This window comes from Danio aesculapii, chromosome 11 (genome assembly GCF_903798145.1).
Source record: "Danio aesculapii chromosome 11, fDanAes4.1, whole genome shotgun sequence".
Lineage (NCBI taxonomy): Eukaryota > Metazoa > Chordata > Actinopteri > Cypriniformes > Danionidae > Danio > Danio aesculapii.
In genome coordinates, this window is record NC_079445.1 from 2785479 (window position 1) to 2801449 (window position 15971).

At 33.9% G+C, this 15971-nt stretch overlaps 2 protein-coding genes across 4 annotated transcripts in view; both read left to right on the top strand.

Annotated features, from left to right (window-relative positions):
• Positions 1–2968: 2968 nt before the first annotated feature.
• Positions 2969–9281, top strand: tmem167b (transmembrane protein 167B). Its single transcript, XM_056468769.1, has 3 exons — positions 2969–3071; positions 5346–5477; positions 7784–9281. The coding sequence occupies exons 1-3, from the start codon at positions 3062–3064 to the stop codon at positions 7864–7866; spliced, it is 225 nt and encodes a 74-aa protein (XP_056324744.1). The 5' UTR covers positions 2969–3061; the 3' UTR covers positions 7867–9281.
• Positions 9282–12321: 3040 nt separating this feature from the next.
• The window catches only part of mapk14b (mitogen-activated protein kinase 14b), a 57443-nt gene continuing 53793 nt past the window's right edge, over positions 12322–15971 (top strand). For all 3 annotated transcript variants that reach the window (XM_056467719.1, XM_056467718.1, XM_056467720.1), the window contains exon 1: positions 12322–12703. In XM_056467719.1, coding sequence (XP_056323694.1) covers positions 12585–12703 — 119 coding nt within the window. In that variant the 5' untranslated portion in view covers positions 12322–12584. The remainder of the gene's footprint in view (positions 12704–15971) is intronic.

Genomic DNA, 15971 nt, shown 5'->3' on the forward strand with positions numbered 1-15971 from the left:
AATTGGCATGTAAAGTGTGTTGTTAAATAAGTGTATACGTGTATAAAAGTGTATGGCAAGTAGTGATGTTGGTTCCACAATTATTATCATCAAGTGTTCATGAGATGGATTGCCTGAGGGAAGAAACTGTTTCTGTGTCGGGCTGTTCTGGTGCGCAGTGCTCTGTAGCGTCGACCAGAAGGTAAAAGTTCAAAGAGGCAGTGTGCTGGGTGTGAGGGGTCCAGAGTGATTTTGGCAGCCCTTCTGCTCGCTCTGGATAAGTACAGTTCTTGGGGAGTAGGAAGGGTTGTATCAGTGATTCGCTCAGCTATATATATATATATATATATATATATATATATATATATATATATATATATATATATATATATATATATATATATATATATATATAGTTGGTGTTAACATATGCTGATGCTTAAAAAAGTTACATTTTTGCTTTCTGTAACATTTATTTCATGTTTTAGGATGAATATTTTTTTCTTTTTAAATTAAGCATACCAGGCTGTGCTAAATATTTAGTTCCAGTGCAGCTTTTAATTGTATCTTATTAATATGTTAATATTTATTAAACTTTATGCTTTATATGAATTTAAGTATTTGCCCTTCAAGGCTTAATATTAAATTTAAAGACTTTAAAAGAAACAGACGATGACCAAATGAGTTTAATAAACACTGAAAAGTGTTTCACTGACTAAATGTAAACAAATAAATATATTTCACATTTTATATATACATTTTGAAATATTCATTTCCTTTTCAACAATGTAAAATTTAACATTTCATCTCAATGTCGGCGACACAGTGGCGCAGTGGGTAGCACGATCGCCTCACAGTTAGAAGGTCGCTGGTTCGAGCCTTGGCTGGTCAGTTGGCATTACTATGTGGAGTTTGCATGTTCTCCCCGTGTTCACGTTGGTTTCGTCCTGGTGCTCTGGTTTCCCCCACAAGTCCAAAGAAAAGCGCTACAGATGAATTGGATAAGCTAAAATTGGCCGTAGTGTATGTGTGTGAGATTGAGTATGTATGGGTGTTTCCCAGTGATGGGTTGCAGCTGGAAGGGCATCCGCTGCGTGAAACATATGCTGGATAAGTTGGCGGTTCATTGTGCAGTGGCAACCCCAGATTAATAAAGGGACTTATTATTACTTTTAATTTTGTGTGGTGTGGCATTATTTAGTCGACTCTGATGTTGTGTGATTTTGTCTTTCTGTTGTTTCCTGCTGTCTGGTGAAATAGAGTGGGGGAACTATGACCTTGTAGGCTAATCGGCTGCTAGCATAAAACTGGTTCCCTCAATAAAATCCCCATAGGATTTTCCCATAGGCTTTTCGAATATTTTTAATAATAAGCTCTGTGCTCAAGCACTGTTCATTACACCTACACGTTTTGTCCAGCCGGATAATCCTCACACGAAAATACAACTTTGAGCACTTTTGGATCTTAAATGCAAAGGCAAGAACTGAAAAGCTAACATTAGGCTACAAACGAACTACAGTGCTTTCGGGGCGCTCGCCTGTGACGTCAGCACCACCCTGCTACGGACAACTTTTCAATCTTATTTTTTAGAAATAATGTCCATGACAGAGTTAATCTCTCTGTTTATTATATTATAATCCACGCTATACATTATAAACAAATAAATACGCAAATACACATAGACCCACGTGCCTTTTGGATCGTTTATACGTGGGAAATACATCTGTTTTGCTTTACAGTTGTTGTATATGTCCTTTATACATTTACTGTAGTAATATTTTATGATGGTATCTGTTTTACTTATTTCGTCCACCACCACCTCTGCTAATAGTGGCATTAGGACGTACGCTAATAAAACATGTCAACAACACAGCAGCGGCCAACACTGCCAGACGACAGATGAGCACCTTATGCTGCTTCCCTCTGCCAAACACTGTGATGGAGAGACCTGCCAGGATCTGCAGGAAGCCATTAGGAGTGAACAGGAATATCTCAGAATTCTGTGTCTCCACTAAAAGCACACGTTCAGCTCTGATTCTCAACCTTTTAAGAGAGATCCTAACCACCTGGTCGACCTTTTATCCATATGTTATTATTATTATTATTTTAATTGCTTATGTTATTGCTATTTATCAGAGTTGTGTCATTATTCAATGCAAGACATGGGCTAAATATATATTTCAAGGAGAACACCTTAAAGGTTTAAAGATCATAGTCAGTTACAGTAGTGTGCTATTATGACTATGATGAAGAGAACAGCTTGTGAGCTTTACACACACAAAAATGCTGGGTTGAATTAACCCAATGTTGGGTCAAATATGGACAAACATTATGCTTTTGGTTCGTGCTATACACTGCGCCACCGTGATGGCCCATTATAAAACATTATTACACATTATTAACTATAATTAATTTAGCATATGAATTATATTCTTGTTGCAGCTGACAATGCATTCGCTCCGCTGTGGTGGCTCCAGATTAATTAAGGCACTAAGCCGAAAAACAAATTAATGAATTAATTATATTAATATAATTTTCAATATGAAATATATTTTTGATAAAAAACCTGTTAGCAGTCACTTTATACTACTATACTCTGTATTAAGTATTTAGCATTTGTTTGTTTATCTGCACAAAGTACTATTTGGTGTAAACCTTTGTTTTTATTTTGCAGTATAATATCTTGCGAAAACCATTGTATATATATATATATATTGCGTGGATTATCTGTCAATATGACAAACAATAATAATAAAAACATTCTGTTCTATTCAACACACATTTTAATCTACATACATTCTTTCCTAATAATAGCTAATAACAAACAGTTGTTTTCTATATTTAAATATACATTCTATTCAAATATACAATTATACAGCATATAAATATATATTTTGTTGTTGCTATTATTATTATTGTCAGCAACAGCAGCTTTAAATATGTATGTTGATTTCCCATAATTCCGTGATAGCGGAAGCGTTCCGGAAGTCTGTGCTGTGTATGCGGAACTGATGAAGAGAGTAAATAAAACCCTACTGGCAGCTTGAACTTCATCTCAACACAGAATTGAAGAGCAGCGAAGATGACAAACGGTATGATCATGAACCATTGCCTTATAAGCACAGCTGACAGGAGGAGTTTGAGTTGTTAAAGGGGGATTTTCATTCAGCTGTATGTGTGTGTAAGTGAGTGTGTGTGTGGACGTGGCTCATCAATGTCCGCAGCTGCTTTCAACTTCACTGTAAACATTTATAATGTACTTTAATCCTTTCTGAATAGAAATGTGTGTCAAGATATGAAGTAGGCGTAATAAAGCCGAGCTAGTAGTCATGTCTGGCTCCTTTGCTAACGTCAAAATAGTGTACTATTACTAAAATATCGAGAAACGGCTTTCATATTCCATGTTTAAAATTCTATCTATCTATCTATCTATCTATCTATCTATCTATCTATCTATCTATCTATCTATCTATCTATCTATCTATCTATCTATCTATCTGTCTGTCTGTCTGTCTGTCTGTCTGTCTGTCTGTCTGTCTGTCTGTCTGTCTGTCTGTCTGTCTGTCTATCCGTCTGTCTGTCTGTCTGTCTGTCTGTCTGTCTATCTATCTATCTATCTATCTATCTGTCTATCTGTCTATCTATCTATCTGTCTGTCTGTCTATCCAGCTATCCGTCTATCCGTCTATCTATCTATCTGTCTGTCTGTCTATCTATCTATCTATCTATCTATCTATCTATCTATCTATCTATCTATCTATCTATCTATCTATCTGTCTATCCGTCTATCCGTCTATCCGTCTGTCTGTCTGTCTGTCTGTCTGTCTGTCTATCTATCTATCTATCTATCTATCTATCTATCTATCTATCTATCTGTCTATCTGTCTATCTATCTATCTGTCTGTCTGTCTATCCAGCTATCCGTCTATCCGTCTATCTATCTATCTGTCTGTCTGTCTATCTATCTATCTATCTATCTATCTATCTATCTATCTATCTATCTATCTGTCTATCCGTCTATCCGTCTGTCTGTCTGTCTATCCATCTATCATCTATCCAGCTATCCATCTATCTATCTATCTATCTATCTATCTATCTATCTATCTATCTATCTATCTATCTATCTATCTATCTATCTGTCTATCTGTCTGTCTGTCTGTCTGTCTGTCTATCCATCTATCCATCTATCCGTCCGTCCGTCCGTCTGTCTATATATCTACCCTTCTATCTACCCATCTATCTAGCTGCTAACTTTGTATCCCTCTAATTGCAGGTCGAGTTGTGAGATCTGCTGTGTACAGGATTTAGACCTTATTATAAGTAATAATTCTGTTTTGTCTGAGTTTAAGAGAAGAAATTCTTTAACATCTTTAATACACTCAGTTAGCTTGGACAGTTTAGACATCTCGTCAGGTTTAGTTGAAATATATAATTGAGTATCATCCGCATAGCAGTGAAAGCTGATCCCATGTCTTCTAATAATGTCTCCCAGGGGTAGCATCTATATTGTAAACAGCAAAGGGCCTGAAACAGATCCTTGAGGCACCCCATACTTTACTGGACTGACTTGTGAAAGCTGCCCATTAATATTCACAAACTGGTAATGGTCAGCTAAGTATGACTTAAAGCATTGTAGAGCCTGTCCCTGGCCACCTGTAGAGTTTAAACATAACTTGTGCCGTTTTAAATTTTAAGTATCTTCAACTTTAAAAATAAAGAATGGTCCGAAAACCCCACAGTTTCTGTAAATCTACATTTCTAAAATTGGTAACCGTAACAAGTGCAGTTTGTTGCACCAAATATTGATTTGTTAAGTCGTCTGAAATAAAACACTGGTATTGTGTTGTCTAAAAATCTTAATAAATAAATAAATAAAAAGAAAATAATTAAGAACATCCTATAATTTAGCATTTTTGTTATTCTGACTAATTGTCAATTGTCTAAATGACAACAGTTTAATTATTTTTATTGAAATGTTAAAATATTTGAATATACCCAGAAGCCAATTCTAATAGTTCCCTCAGTTAGTTTTAGTTTTGTGACTCTTATATTTGCTTAAAAGGCCCCTCATATATTCATTCATTCATTTTCCTTCAGCTTAGTCCCTTTATTAATCAGGGGTCACCACAGCAGAATGAACCGCCAACTTATCCAGCATATGTTTTACGCAGCAGATGCCCAGCTGGGGCTCAAACCTGCCACCTTCTTTGCTGTGAGGCGACAGTGCTAACCACTGAGCCACCGTGCTGTCCTTCACTCTAAATATTTTTCTAACTATTTATTTAATTAGTTTAATAACACAATTTTTGATAAAGAGCTTATGATAATGGAGGTACTGATTATTGTAATATATATTGTGTTCACAGTGTACTCTTTCGATGGCATTCTTGTGTTTGGACTTCTGTTCATTTGCACGTGTGCGTACCTGAAGAAGGTTCCTCGTCTCAACGGCTGGCTCCTGTCTGAGAAGAAAGGTGTGTGGGGAGTCTTTTATAAAGGTAAGAGGTCTTCCATTAGCCATTACGATTCCATTAACCATTGTTTTGCTATTAAATTAATTCCAAAAATCAATAAATAGGTTTATTATATCTCACTCAACGCTCTATTATTTATTTATATAATAACACAAGCTCTGTCGGCAAGAGACCAGCCATGTATTCGGTTTAAACATGGCATAATGCATTAATAAAGTTTTATATATAAAGGACTAAGATTATTTTAAAAGTAAATTCTGTAAATTCTGTACCTCATTAATAAAATATATTTGCTCAACATCTAAGCAGATGAATACACTGTATTCATATATAATAAATTATTTAACCACAGCAACATTACATTAAAATCTAATTTATAATCTGTATATCCTGCATTTTGCGTTCAGACAAGCTGAAGTCATTGCTTAGTAACACATAGAAAACAAATTGCGCCAGGCTTTGACTTTACTGCATTTCCCATTTCAATAAGAATCCCACATAAAGAGTAAGTGCACTAATGCTTCTTAATCTTTATTTTAAGATGCAAATAAGGTTTATTTTAAATGTTTATAATTAAAACTATATTTCAATGGCGATTTATTTCTCTTCAGAACAATCGCAGTAAGAGCTGAGTGATGCTCAAACTTGCATTAAATACAATACTCAGAAGTCTACTAATTTATAATCTGTATATCCTGCATTCTGCGTTCTGACGAGCTGAAGTCGTTGCTTAGTAACGCGTAGGAAACTAATTTCGGCTAGCTTTCACATTTGCTGCGCATCTCTTTTTAAATAAGAGTCCCACATACAGAGTAAGCACACAATGCTCGTTTATCTTTATTTTCAGACGCACATGCATAAAACTATTAGTTCAGTTGCTATTATTTCACTTCCGAAAATCGCAGTAAGAGCTGAGTGATCCTTAAACTCGCATTAAACACAGAACTCAGAAGTCTACTAATTTATAATCTGTATATCCTGCATTTTGCATTCAGATGAGCTGAAGTTGTTGCTTAGTAACACATAGAAAACAAATTGCGGCTGGCTTTGACTTTGCTGCATCTCTCATTTTCAAAATAAGAGTCCTACATACAGAGTAAGTGCACCAATGCTTGTTTTTCTTTATTGTCAGAGGCACGCTGTTTTTGGTTTTATTTGAAATTTTTAAAAAAAGTTAAAAAAATTATTTAAATCGCTATTATTTCACTTTAAAAAAAGCACAGTAAGAGCTGAGTGATGCTTAAACGTTCTTTAAACACAATACGCAGAAGTCTACTAATTTATAATCTGTATATCCTGCATTTTGCGTTCTAATCAGCTGAAGTCGTTGCTTAGTAACACTTTGCTGCATCTCCCGTTTTCAAAATAAGAGTCCTACATACAGAGTAAGTGCACCAGTGCTTGTTTTTCTTTATTTGCAGATGCAAATTGGATTTATTTTAAATGTTTAGAAATAAAACTATTATTTAAATGGCTTTTATTTTGCTTCAGAAAAATGGCAGTCAGAGCTGAGTGTTAAGACACTATGCTTAACGTGCATTAAACACAATACTCAGAAGTCTGCATATTTATAATCCGTATATCCTGCATTTTGCGTTCTGACGAGCTGAAGTCGTTGCTTAGTAACACATAGAAAACATGTGTTGGCTTTGACTTGTCTCTCTTTTTCAAAATAAGAATCCCACATACAGAGTAAGTGCACTAATGCAGTGTTTCCCAACCCTGTTCCTGGAGGCACACCAACAGTTCATGTTTTGGATGTCTCCCTCATCTGACCCATTAACTTCAGGTTTTGGAGTCTCTTCTAATGCAGACTTTCCCAACCCTGTCCCTGAAGGCACGCCAACAGTACACATTTTCATCCTCTCCCTAATCAAACACACCAGAAACAACTCATCAGAACCTTAGAAGAGACTCCAAAACCTGAAGTTAACCCGGAGCTAGGCAACGTCACTACAACAGACCAATAATGGCTGTTGACTTTTATTTTGAAACAGACAAATAACATCAATCTAAAATGTGAGCAAGTACACTAGAGCAGTGTTTCCCAACCTTGTTCCTGGAGGCACACCAACAGTTCATGTTTTGAATGTCTCCCTCATCTGACCCTGAGGGAGACATTCAAAACATGAACTGTTGGTGTGCCTCCAGGAACAGGGTTGGGAAACACTGCACTAATGCATGTTTTTCTTTGTCAGAGGCATGTATTTTGACTTTCTGCATCTCCCATTTTCAAAATAAGAGTCCCATGTTCCTAAAATGTTATAATAAATGTTGGCAGGTATGCAGGTGTAGTTTTCCTGACGGCGTTTGTGTGTGTTTCTCCACAGCTGCAGTGATCGGCACACGACTGCACATCGCTGTGGCGGCATCCTGTTTGTGTATGGCCTTTTACCTCATATTTCTCAAATGACCGGGATGAATCAGTACAGGACTCTAAGATGCTGATGGACATGCGGTGCGGTCAGGAGTCGCCGGCGGATGGAGAAGATGCACAGAAACCCTCCTCCAGCTGCGGTTTAGCGCTCATTTAAGATCTGCTTTCCACTTTTGTAAATGTGTAACTTAAAAATAGAGTCTGAAGGGGAATTGGGTCTCAGATCAGGGTCACTTCTGCTGGATGTGGAGCATCTGATTATGGACTTCACACATGGTTTGTGGTGTCGTTCTCTCAAACATGCACATTTATGATTGAGCTTATGGGATAAAGAAGGCAGAATCCAAGTTATTTTGTACAAAATAACATTTTATACAAGTGTCTTCTCATTATTTTAGCTTACGTTATCGCTTAAAGGGATAGTTCACACTCAAATTAAAGCTATCATCATTTACTCATGCTTGTAAATCTGTTTGATTTAATTTTCAATAGGAGATATTTTGAAGAATGTTACAAATTGGTAGCCATTAACATCTAGAGTATTTATTTATCCTACTATGAATGTCAATAGCTATCGGTCTTCTTAAATATATACTTTTTTTTGGTTCAACAACAAAAAAAGTTAACTTTTATAAAGGTTTGAAATCACTCAAGAGTGAGTAAATGTACATTTTAGTGTGAGCTATGCCTTTAAATGACCCTAGATGTTTAGGAGTCATTTTGATTTGCAGAATAAGAAGATGAGCATGGAAACGTCATATAGTTTCATGCAGTCTGAGAGTAACCTAAATGTGATTTTTAGTTTAGTAATGCTGATATATAGCTCAAAACTACACATGTATGAAATTATTTTCTTCATAACACGTATTCAATAATATATTTCAAAGCAAATCATCCTGACACACACTATGTAGTTGCATAGCATGTCTGTTCAGATCAGTTTAGTTAAGTTTATTCACTTTTTCTTTTAACAAACATGCGTCTCACAGTAAATATGGATGATAATGGGTAATTCCTGAGGTTTTGGCTCCAGAAAACAAACAGGATGGTATAATATTAATTTAAAAATCACAATTGCAGGAGGAAAACACACTACAGATTGGATCCTACACATTCATATGAGTTTTTCAGATTGAAAACACAGATTTTATTCCCCTCTGATGTTTCTGTATGTTTAAACCCTATGATGCTCAGTGTATAAACCTTTTACACAGCACAAAAAATACACATGCCAAGATGTTCTGTAGTATTTATGCCTTTAGTTGTGTGTGTGTGTGTGTGTTACAGCAGCCTCTCACCATTTCTTCACGTACTTAAACTTCGTTCAGCTTGTAAATCAGCAGTCGTGCTCTCAAACTGATAGCAAATGATAGTTGTTGGGTGTTTCATATTTGTAAACATGTGGAATATAATAAATATTTGATATAAAACCCTATGCAACACAATACTAATATGTGGTATAGGTCTTTTTTTAATTTACTTTATCCAATTCCCCTATAGCGCATGTGTTTGGACTGTGGGGGAAACCGGAGCACCCGGAGGAAACCCACACCAACACGGGGAGAACATGCAAACTCCACTAAGAAATGCTAACTGACCCAGCCGGGACTTGAATCAGTGACCTTCTTGCCATGAGGTGACAGTGCTAACCACTGAGCCACCATGCCACCACATTTTTACATACTAAACTCATTTAAAAATGGTATTTAAATGTGTAAAGTGCAAATAATTAAATGATCCCTGCTATTTAAACGTTTGTCATTTAAAATGGTAGTAATGTATATTGATATTGTAGTGATTTGGGGTCAACCTTTTTTTTAATATATATTATATTAGGCAAGGCAAGTTTATTTATATAGCACATTTCATACACAGTGGCAATTCAAAGTGCTTTACATAAACAGGAATAAAAGAAACAATAATAAGAGAAATAAAAACAAACATAAAAATGGTTAAACAAATCTAATAAAATAAATAAGCATAAAAGCAGATAAAATGTGTCATAAAAGAATGAAAAAGAAGAGAAAAACATAGTAGTTTGATCTGTGGGACGTAGCACAGTGCTCATTCAGTAAAGGCACAGCTAAACAGATGTGTTTTCAGTCTTGATTTGAACGTGCCTAATGTTGGAGCACATCTGATCATTTCTCGAAGCTGATTCCAGCAGCAGGGGGCGCTGTTAGTAGCTGAAAGCCGATTCACCCTGCTTTGACTGAACTCTTGGAATTTCTAGTTTATTTGATCCTAAAGATCTGAGTGATCTGTTAGGTTTGTATTCAGTGAGCATATCTGTAATGTATTGAGGTCCTAGGCCATTTAGTGATTTATAGACCAGTAATAATACTTTAAAATCTATTCTGAATGTAACTGGGAGCCAGTGTAAAGACCTGAGGACAGGTGTGATGTGCTCTGATTTCCTGGTTCTGGTCAGAATTCTGGCCGCAGCGTTCTGGATGAGCTGTAAGTGACTGTCTTTTTGGGGAGGCCAGTGAGGAGGCCATTACAGTAATCCACCCTGCTGCTGATAAAAGCATCAACAAGTTTCTCTAAGTCTTCACTGGAAACAAAGCATCTGATTCCTGCAATGTTTTTGAGATGATAGTATGCTGATTTACTAACTGCTTTGATATTTGACTATTAAAACTCAGATCTGACTCCAGAGTCACACCAAGATTCTAATATTACTCCAAAAACACTTCAGAGGTCATCTATAATTTGATGGTTTAATCTTATTTAGCAATTTCATTTTTACATTTTTGCCTTTTTATTTGAATGCACGCAAGAATTATTTAGGGTATTTCAATTGGAATTTTACATTTTCATCATAATTTCCTTTTGTAAATCTATTTTTCATTAGCTAAAAAAGGTCAAAAGACTTAAAAATTAACAAATGATGTTTCTACTTTTTGAATATAATGAATTATGATTATTTGGTTGTGTTGTGTATATTAGTATAAGAGTTTGTTCTATATGTATAGACTGAGATATTTGCATATAAGTGGTTGCTAAGTCTATTCTTTAAATGTTCTTTCAAAATTAATATTTCTTATTCAAGATTGTAATCTAAAAATATCTGTGTATTCTTGTAAATGGAAAAAATACATTATATATATATATATATATATATATATATATATATATATATATATATATATATATATATGTTTTTTAATTATATAAAGGTAGCATAATGTGAGCAAACTATAATTTAAAAACTTTAAATCCTTAAGTTTTGGCAGAGAAATTAAAAGTGTACAAATATTGAAATGGGATTTTCTTTAAATTATGGATTAATCTGTAACTTTAAAATTGATGTGTGTTAAATTAGGCTAAATCTATTTTTTTAATTATCCACATTGCTTTTCATAAACACCTTAAGATGTTGGTCATGATAACTTTACATTTCTAAAAATGACAACAGTGGGTAGTGTCGGTGTTTGACATGCAGATGTCCTCAGTGTTCACTGTTCTGAGTGTTCAGCGTTCTGAAGCAGTGAATCACTTTTTGAGTCGATTCAGCCGATTCACAGACTCGGTTCGTCCTCACATTTCTTTGTTCGAGATTTCTTTGTTGTTATGGTCTCTTAATTTGTTGTTCTGTATTGTAAATTTGGCGGATGATCAGGTTTTCTTAAATACATTTTTAAGCAGATTTTTAAAATAATAATTTTATGAGTTATATGATAAAAAGAGATATTTTGCACCGAAAGTATATATCTGTTCATTTTCACAGCAATTCTCGTATTATTATTTTATAGTATTATTACCACGACACGAATATAAATTTTAAGTTTGAAAAATATAACTTCATTAAACTAATTTTTTAAAACTATAATAAGTGTATTAGAAACAAACAGGAACATGTATACACTTATCGGCCACTTTATTAGGTACACTTTACTAGTACAGGGTTGGACCCTGGAAATATTCCTGAGAGATTTTGCTCCATATTGACATGATAGCATCACGCAGTTGCTGCAGATTTGTCAGCTGCACATCCATGATGTGAATCTCCCATTCCACCACATCCCAAATATGCTCTATTGGATTGAGAGCTGGTGACTGTGGAGGCCATTTGAGCACAGTGAACTCATTGTCATGTTCAAGAAACCAGTCTGAGATGATTCACGCTTTATGACATGGTGCGTTATCCTGCTGGAAGTAGCCATCAGAAGATGGAGACACTGTGGTCATAAAGGGATGGACATGGTCAGCAACAATACTCAGGTAGGCTGTGGCGTTGACACGTTGCTCAATTGGTACTAATGGGCCCAAAGTGTGCCAAGAAAATACCCCCCACACCATTATACCACCAGCAGCAGTCTGAATCGTTGATACAGGATGAATCCATGCTTTCATGTTGATGACACAACATTCATATACAAATGCAAATTCCGAGTTGCATTCTCAGTGTAAAAAGCGTTGCTCCTCTCCCCGTTCTCGCGAGATTTAGAGAGAATCCCGAGAGTTGACCTTATGCAGTGACGTCAAGTGAGTTCGTCAGAGGAGAACCTGTAACAGGAAAAAAAACCCCGAGAGAAATCCACAGAAGAAACCTCACGCTTATCCACGCAGCGGCTCCTCAAGGATCGCAGCCGGAGTTTGTGCATTTTCCCGAAGCGCTCTCATGCACGCGGACGGGCTCGTGAACGCGGAGCTCGCGCTTTTGTTGAGTTAACGTAGTTTTTTGTTTATATTATCAGCGCGCACCGACATCAAGAGAGCAGCACAGAAGTTTCCAGTCCTCTACAGGAATGTCCCAGAAGGCGAGACCCACTTTTTATCGACAGGAGCTCAATAAGACCATATGGGAGGTTCCGGAGAGGTACCAGAGTTTATCACCCGTGGGTTCTGGAGCGTATGGATCCGTATGGTAAATACATGTTTTCTGGCTGTCGTGTGTGGAGCTCTTGCATAACCACATCTGGCCGCTCGGGCCTCGCCGTTTATTATTATTATTATTATTATTATAATTATTTAACGAGTCGCGCTGCAAAGGTGATCCAGAAAACTGTCTTTGCACACCGAGATTGATCTTGCAGGATTGCATTGCATCTGTTTGTTTTGCAGAAGTCGCTGTTTGCTGTCACATGATTTGTGTTCAGAATATAACGAGCCGAGCAAATGAGAGTAACGTTAGGGGGTTTTAACAGTCATGATCTTGTTGGACTACATTTTTGACTCCTCGTTGGCCTTTGCAGCAGTTTTTTTGTGCATTTTATTAAGTAAAACAAAAAATGTAATGAAACATTCATTATTTAGCTTGATTTTTGGTTAATATTGTGTTAAATTGCATTTGTACGTGTTGTAAGGCATTTAGCACACGCAATTTACTGTTATAAAACATAAATTGTACATTTATTGCTGTTATTATTAGTGAGTAATGTTATCTATGATGGATTAATAATTAAGCAATAAAAGAGTAATGGTTTAGTAAAAATTATTTTGTAAATTAATTTAATATTCATTACGCATGCTAGATTGTTTAAATGAATAATGTTAACTCAACAATAAATTCACAATCAAGCAATTATCAAAAAAGGAGTAATTATTAAAAAAAAACCTTAAAATGTAAGCATTTATTATTAATTATTTATGTATAATTTATTATTAATGCTTAATATTTTATAATTTAAACATTTATTATTAATTATTTTTAATACTTTATAATTTAAGCATTTATTATTAATATTATTAATGATTATTAATGCTTTATTGTTGAAGCATTTATTATTAATGCTTAATACTTTATAATTTAAACATTTATTATTAATTATTATTAATACTTTATAATTTAAGCATTTATTATTAATATTATTAATGATTATTAATGCTTTATTGTTGAAGCATTTATTATTAATGCTTAATAATGCTTTATAATTTAAGCATGTATAATTAATTATTATTAATACTTTATAATCTAAGCATTTATTATTATTAATAATGCTTATTAATGCTTAATACTTTATAATTTAAACATTTATTATTAATTATTATTAATACTTTATAATTTAAGCATTTATTATTAATATTATTAATGATTATTAATGCTTTAATAGTTGAAGCATTTATTATTAATGCTTAATAATGCTTTATAACTTAAGCATGTATAATTAATTACTATTAATGCTTTATAATATAAGCATTTATTATTAATTATTATTTATGTATAATTTATTATTAATGCTTAATACTTTATAATTTAAACATTTATTATTAATTATTATTAATACTTTATAATTTAAACATTTAATATTAATTATTATTAATACTTTATAATCCAAGCATTTATTATTATTATGATTATTGCATATTAATGCGTTATAGTTGAAGCATTTATTATTAATGCTTAATAATGCTTTATAATTTAAGCATGTATAATTAATTATTATTATTGATTTATAATTTAAGCATTTATTATTAATTATTATTAATTTTTAATGCTTTATCATTTAAGCATTTATTTAAGCATTTATTATTATTGTTTGTTTATAATTTTATTTATTAGTTATTTTAAATAGTTGTTGAACATTTTAATATGTATAAAAGCAGTGTATAAAAACATACCTTTAAATGTATTTATTATTAGCAAGTAGTGTATGCAAAACGATACAAAAATGCATTTAATAACATGCATAATAAATTAATAATCAGCAAATATTTAGTAAAATTTAATTATTGAACAGTTCATATTTTTAAAAAAATCAATCATAATTATTTTTTTAATAAATAATTCACTCAAAAATAATTTCTAAACTAAATTGTAATCAGGTGGAAAAAATTATACAAGCAATCCAAAAGTTTATAAGCAATTTAGCAAAAAAAAGGTATGAAAGAAAGAAATATTTATTGCCTAAAACACAAAATAAAAATGAGCAAGCCACGTCTAAATTAGAAATGAAGTTTCCGAGCACATGTGAAATGAAGGCCTCGATGTTGTGCATGAGTCGGACAGGATGATGTCACTCTCTGACTCATAACTCCGGGATTAGGTGGTCTCCTCACCGCTCCGGTGGGTTAGTCATGCTGTTTGCAATACTACATCATTTACATCCAGAAGGGTTTTCCTTCAGGTCCCAGACTTTACATTAGACACCCAGTGCTGATTCCAGACTCTGCTGGAAATGCATTGATTTTGCTTTGTGTTCGTGTGTGTGTTTAGCTAATGCTAGGCTGGAGAAAGAGTAAAGCGTTCGCTGTGTGGCATTTGCACGGTTAACGATTTTTGTAAAGTACACAGTATTAATACAGTTATATGACAATAATATGAACTTAATTGTACTGTAGGCCAGTTATGCAATATGTTACTGTGTTTTAAAGTTGCATCGTGAACATTACTTGCTTGCAATGCAATGTAATTATACAATACAAACATACTGTATAAAGATATACAATACTGAAGTACACAGCAAGGTAAATGGTGCTGTAAATGTAAATACAGTTTTGCTGTAATTGATTGCTGCCAGTAAGTTACTGTAGATTCTACAGGGAGTTGTTAACAGTGTGGGGTTTGATAACTCATTTGGGATATCACGTTAGGCTGTGCAATATGACGATATATATCATATGGACAAAATAATAGTCTATCAATTCAGTCTATATCATTTATTTTAGAGTCTTGAAATACATTGCTTGCAGTAATAGATTTTCATTGTTTGGATGAGCTCAATGTTACACAGCAAAGCTTGATAGTACATTGTTTACGTTTTATTTTAGCTGTATTTTATGCTGGGCCTGTAGTCATTCGGTTTTGAAGTGTTTTATATTTCTGCATTCTGAAACATATATTTGGCCTGAAGCTCTTAATAAAGTGAAATAAAATCACATATAAATGGACACATTTTTAAATCTGTGCTATGAAATGTACAAAGAAAAATAGTAATAGTGTTTGTGTTCAGTGTATATGGTTGAATTGGTTGAATTTACATGAAGGTTACTATATCATGACACAATTGATAGCTGCGTTTTTAGCCCTCCTCTGAAATGTCATGTTGTTGAAATATTTCCCAAGTGCTGTTTAATGGAAAGAAGATTTTTTTAAACATATTTTAATAACTCATTTCTAATAACTGATTTCTTTTGTCTTCGCTATGATGACAGTACATAATATTTGACTACATATATTTCAGGATACTAGTGTT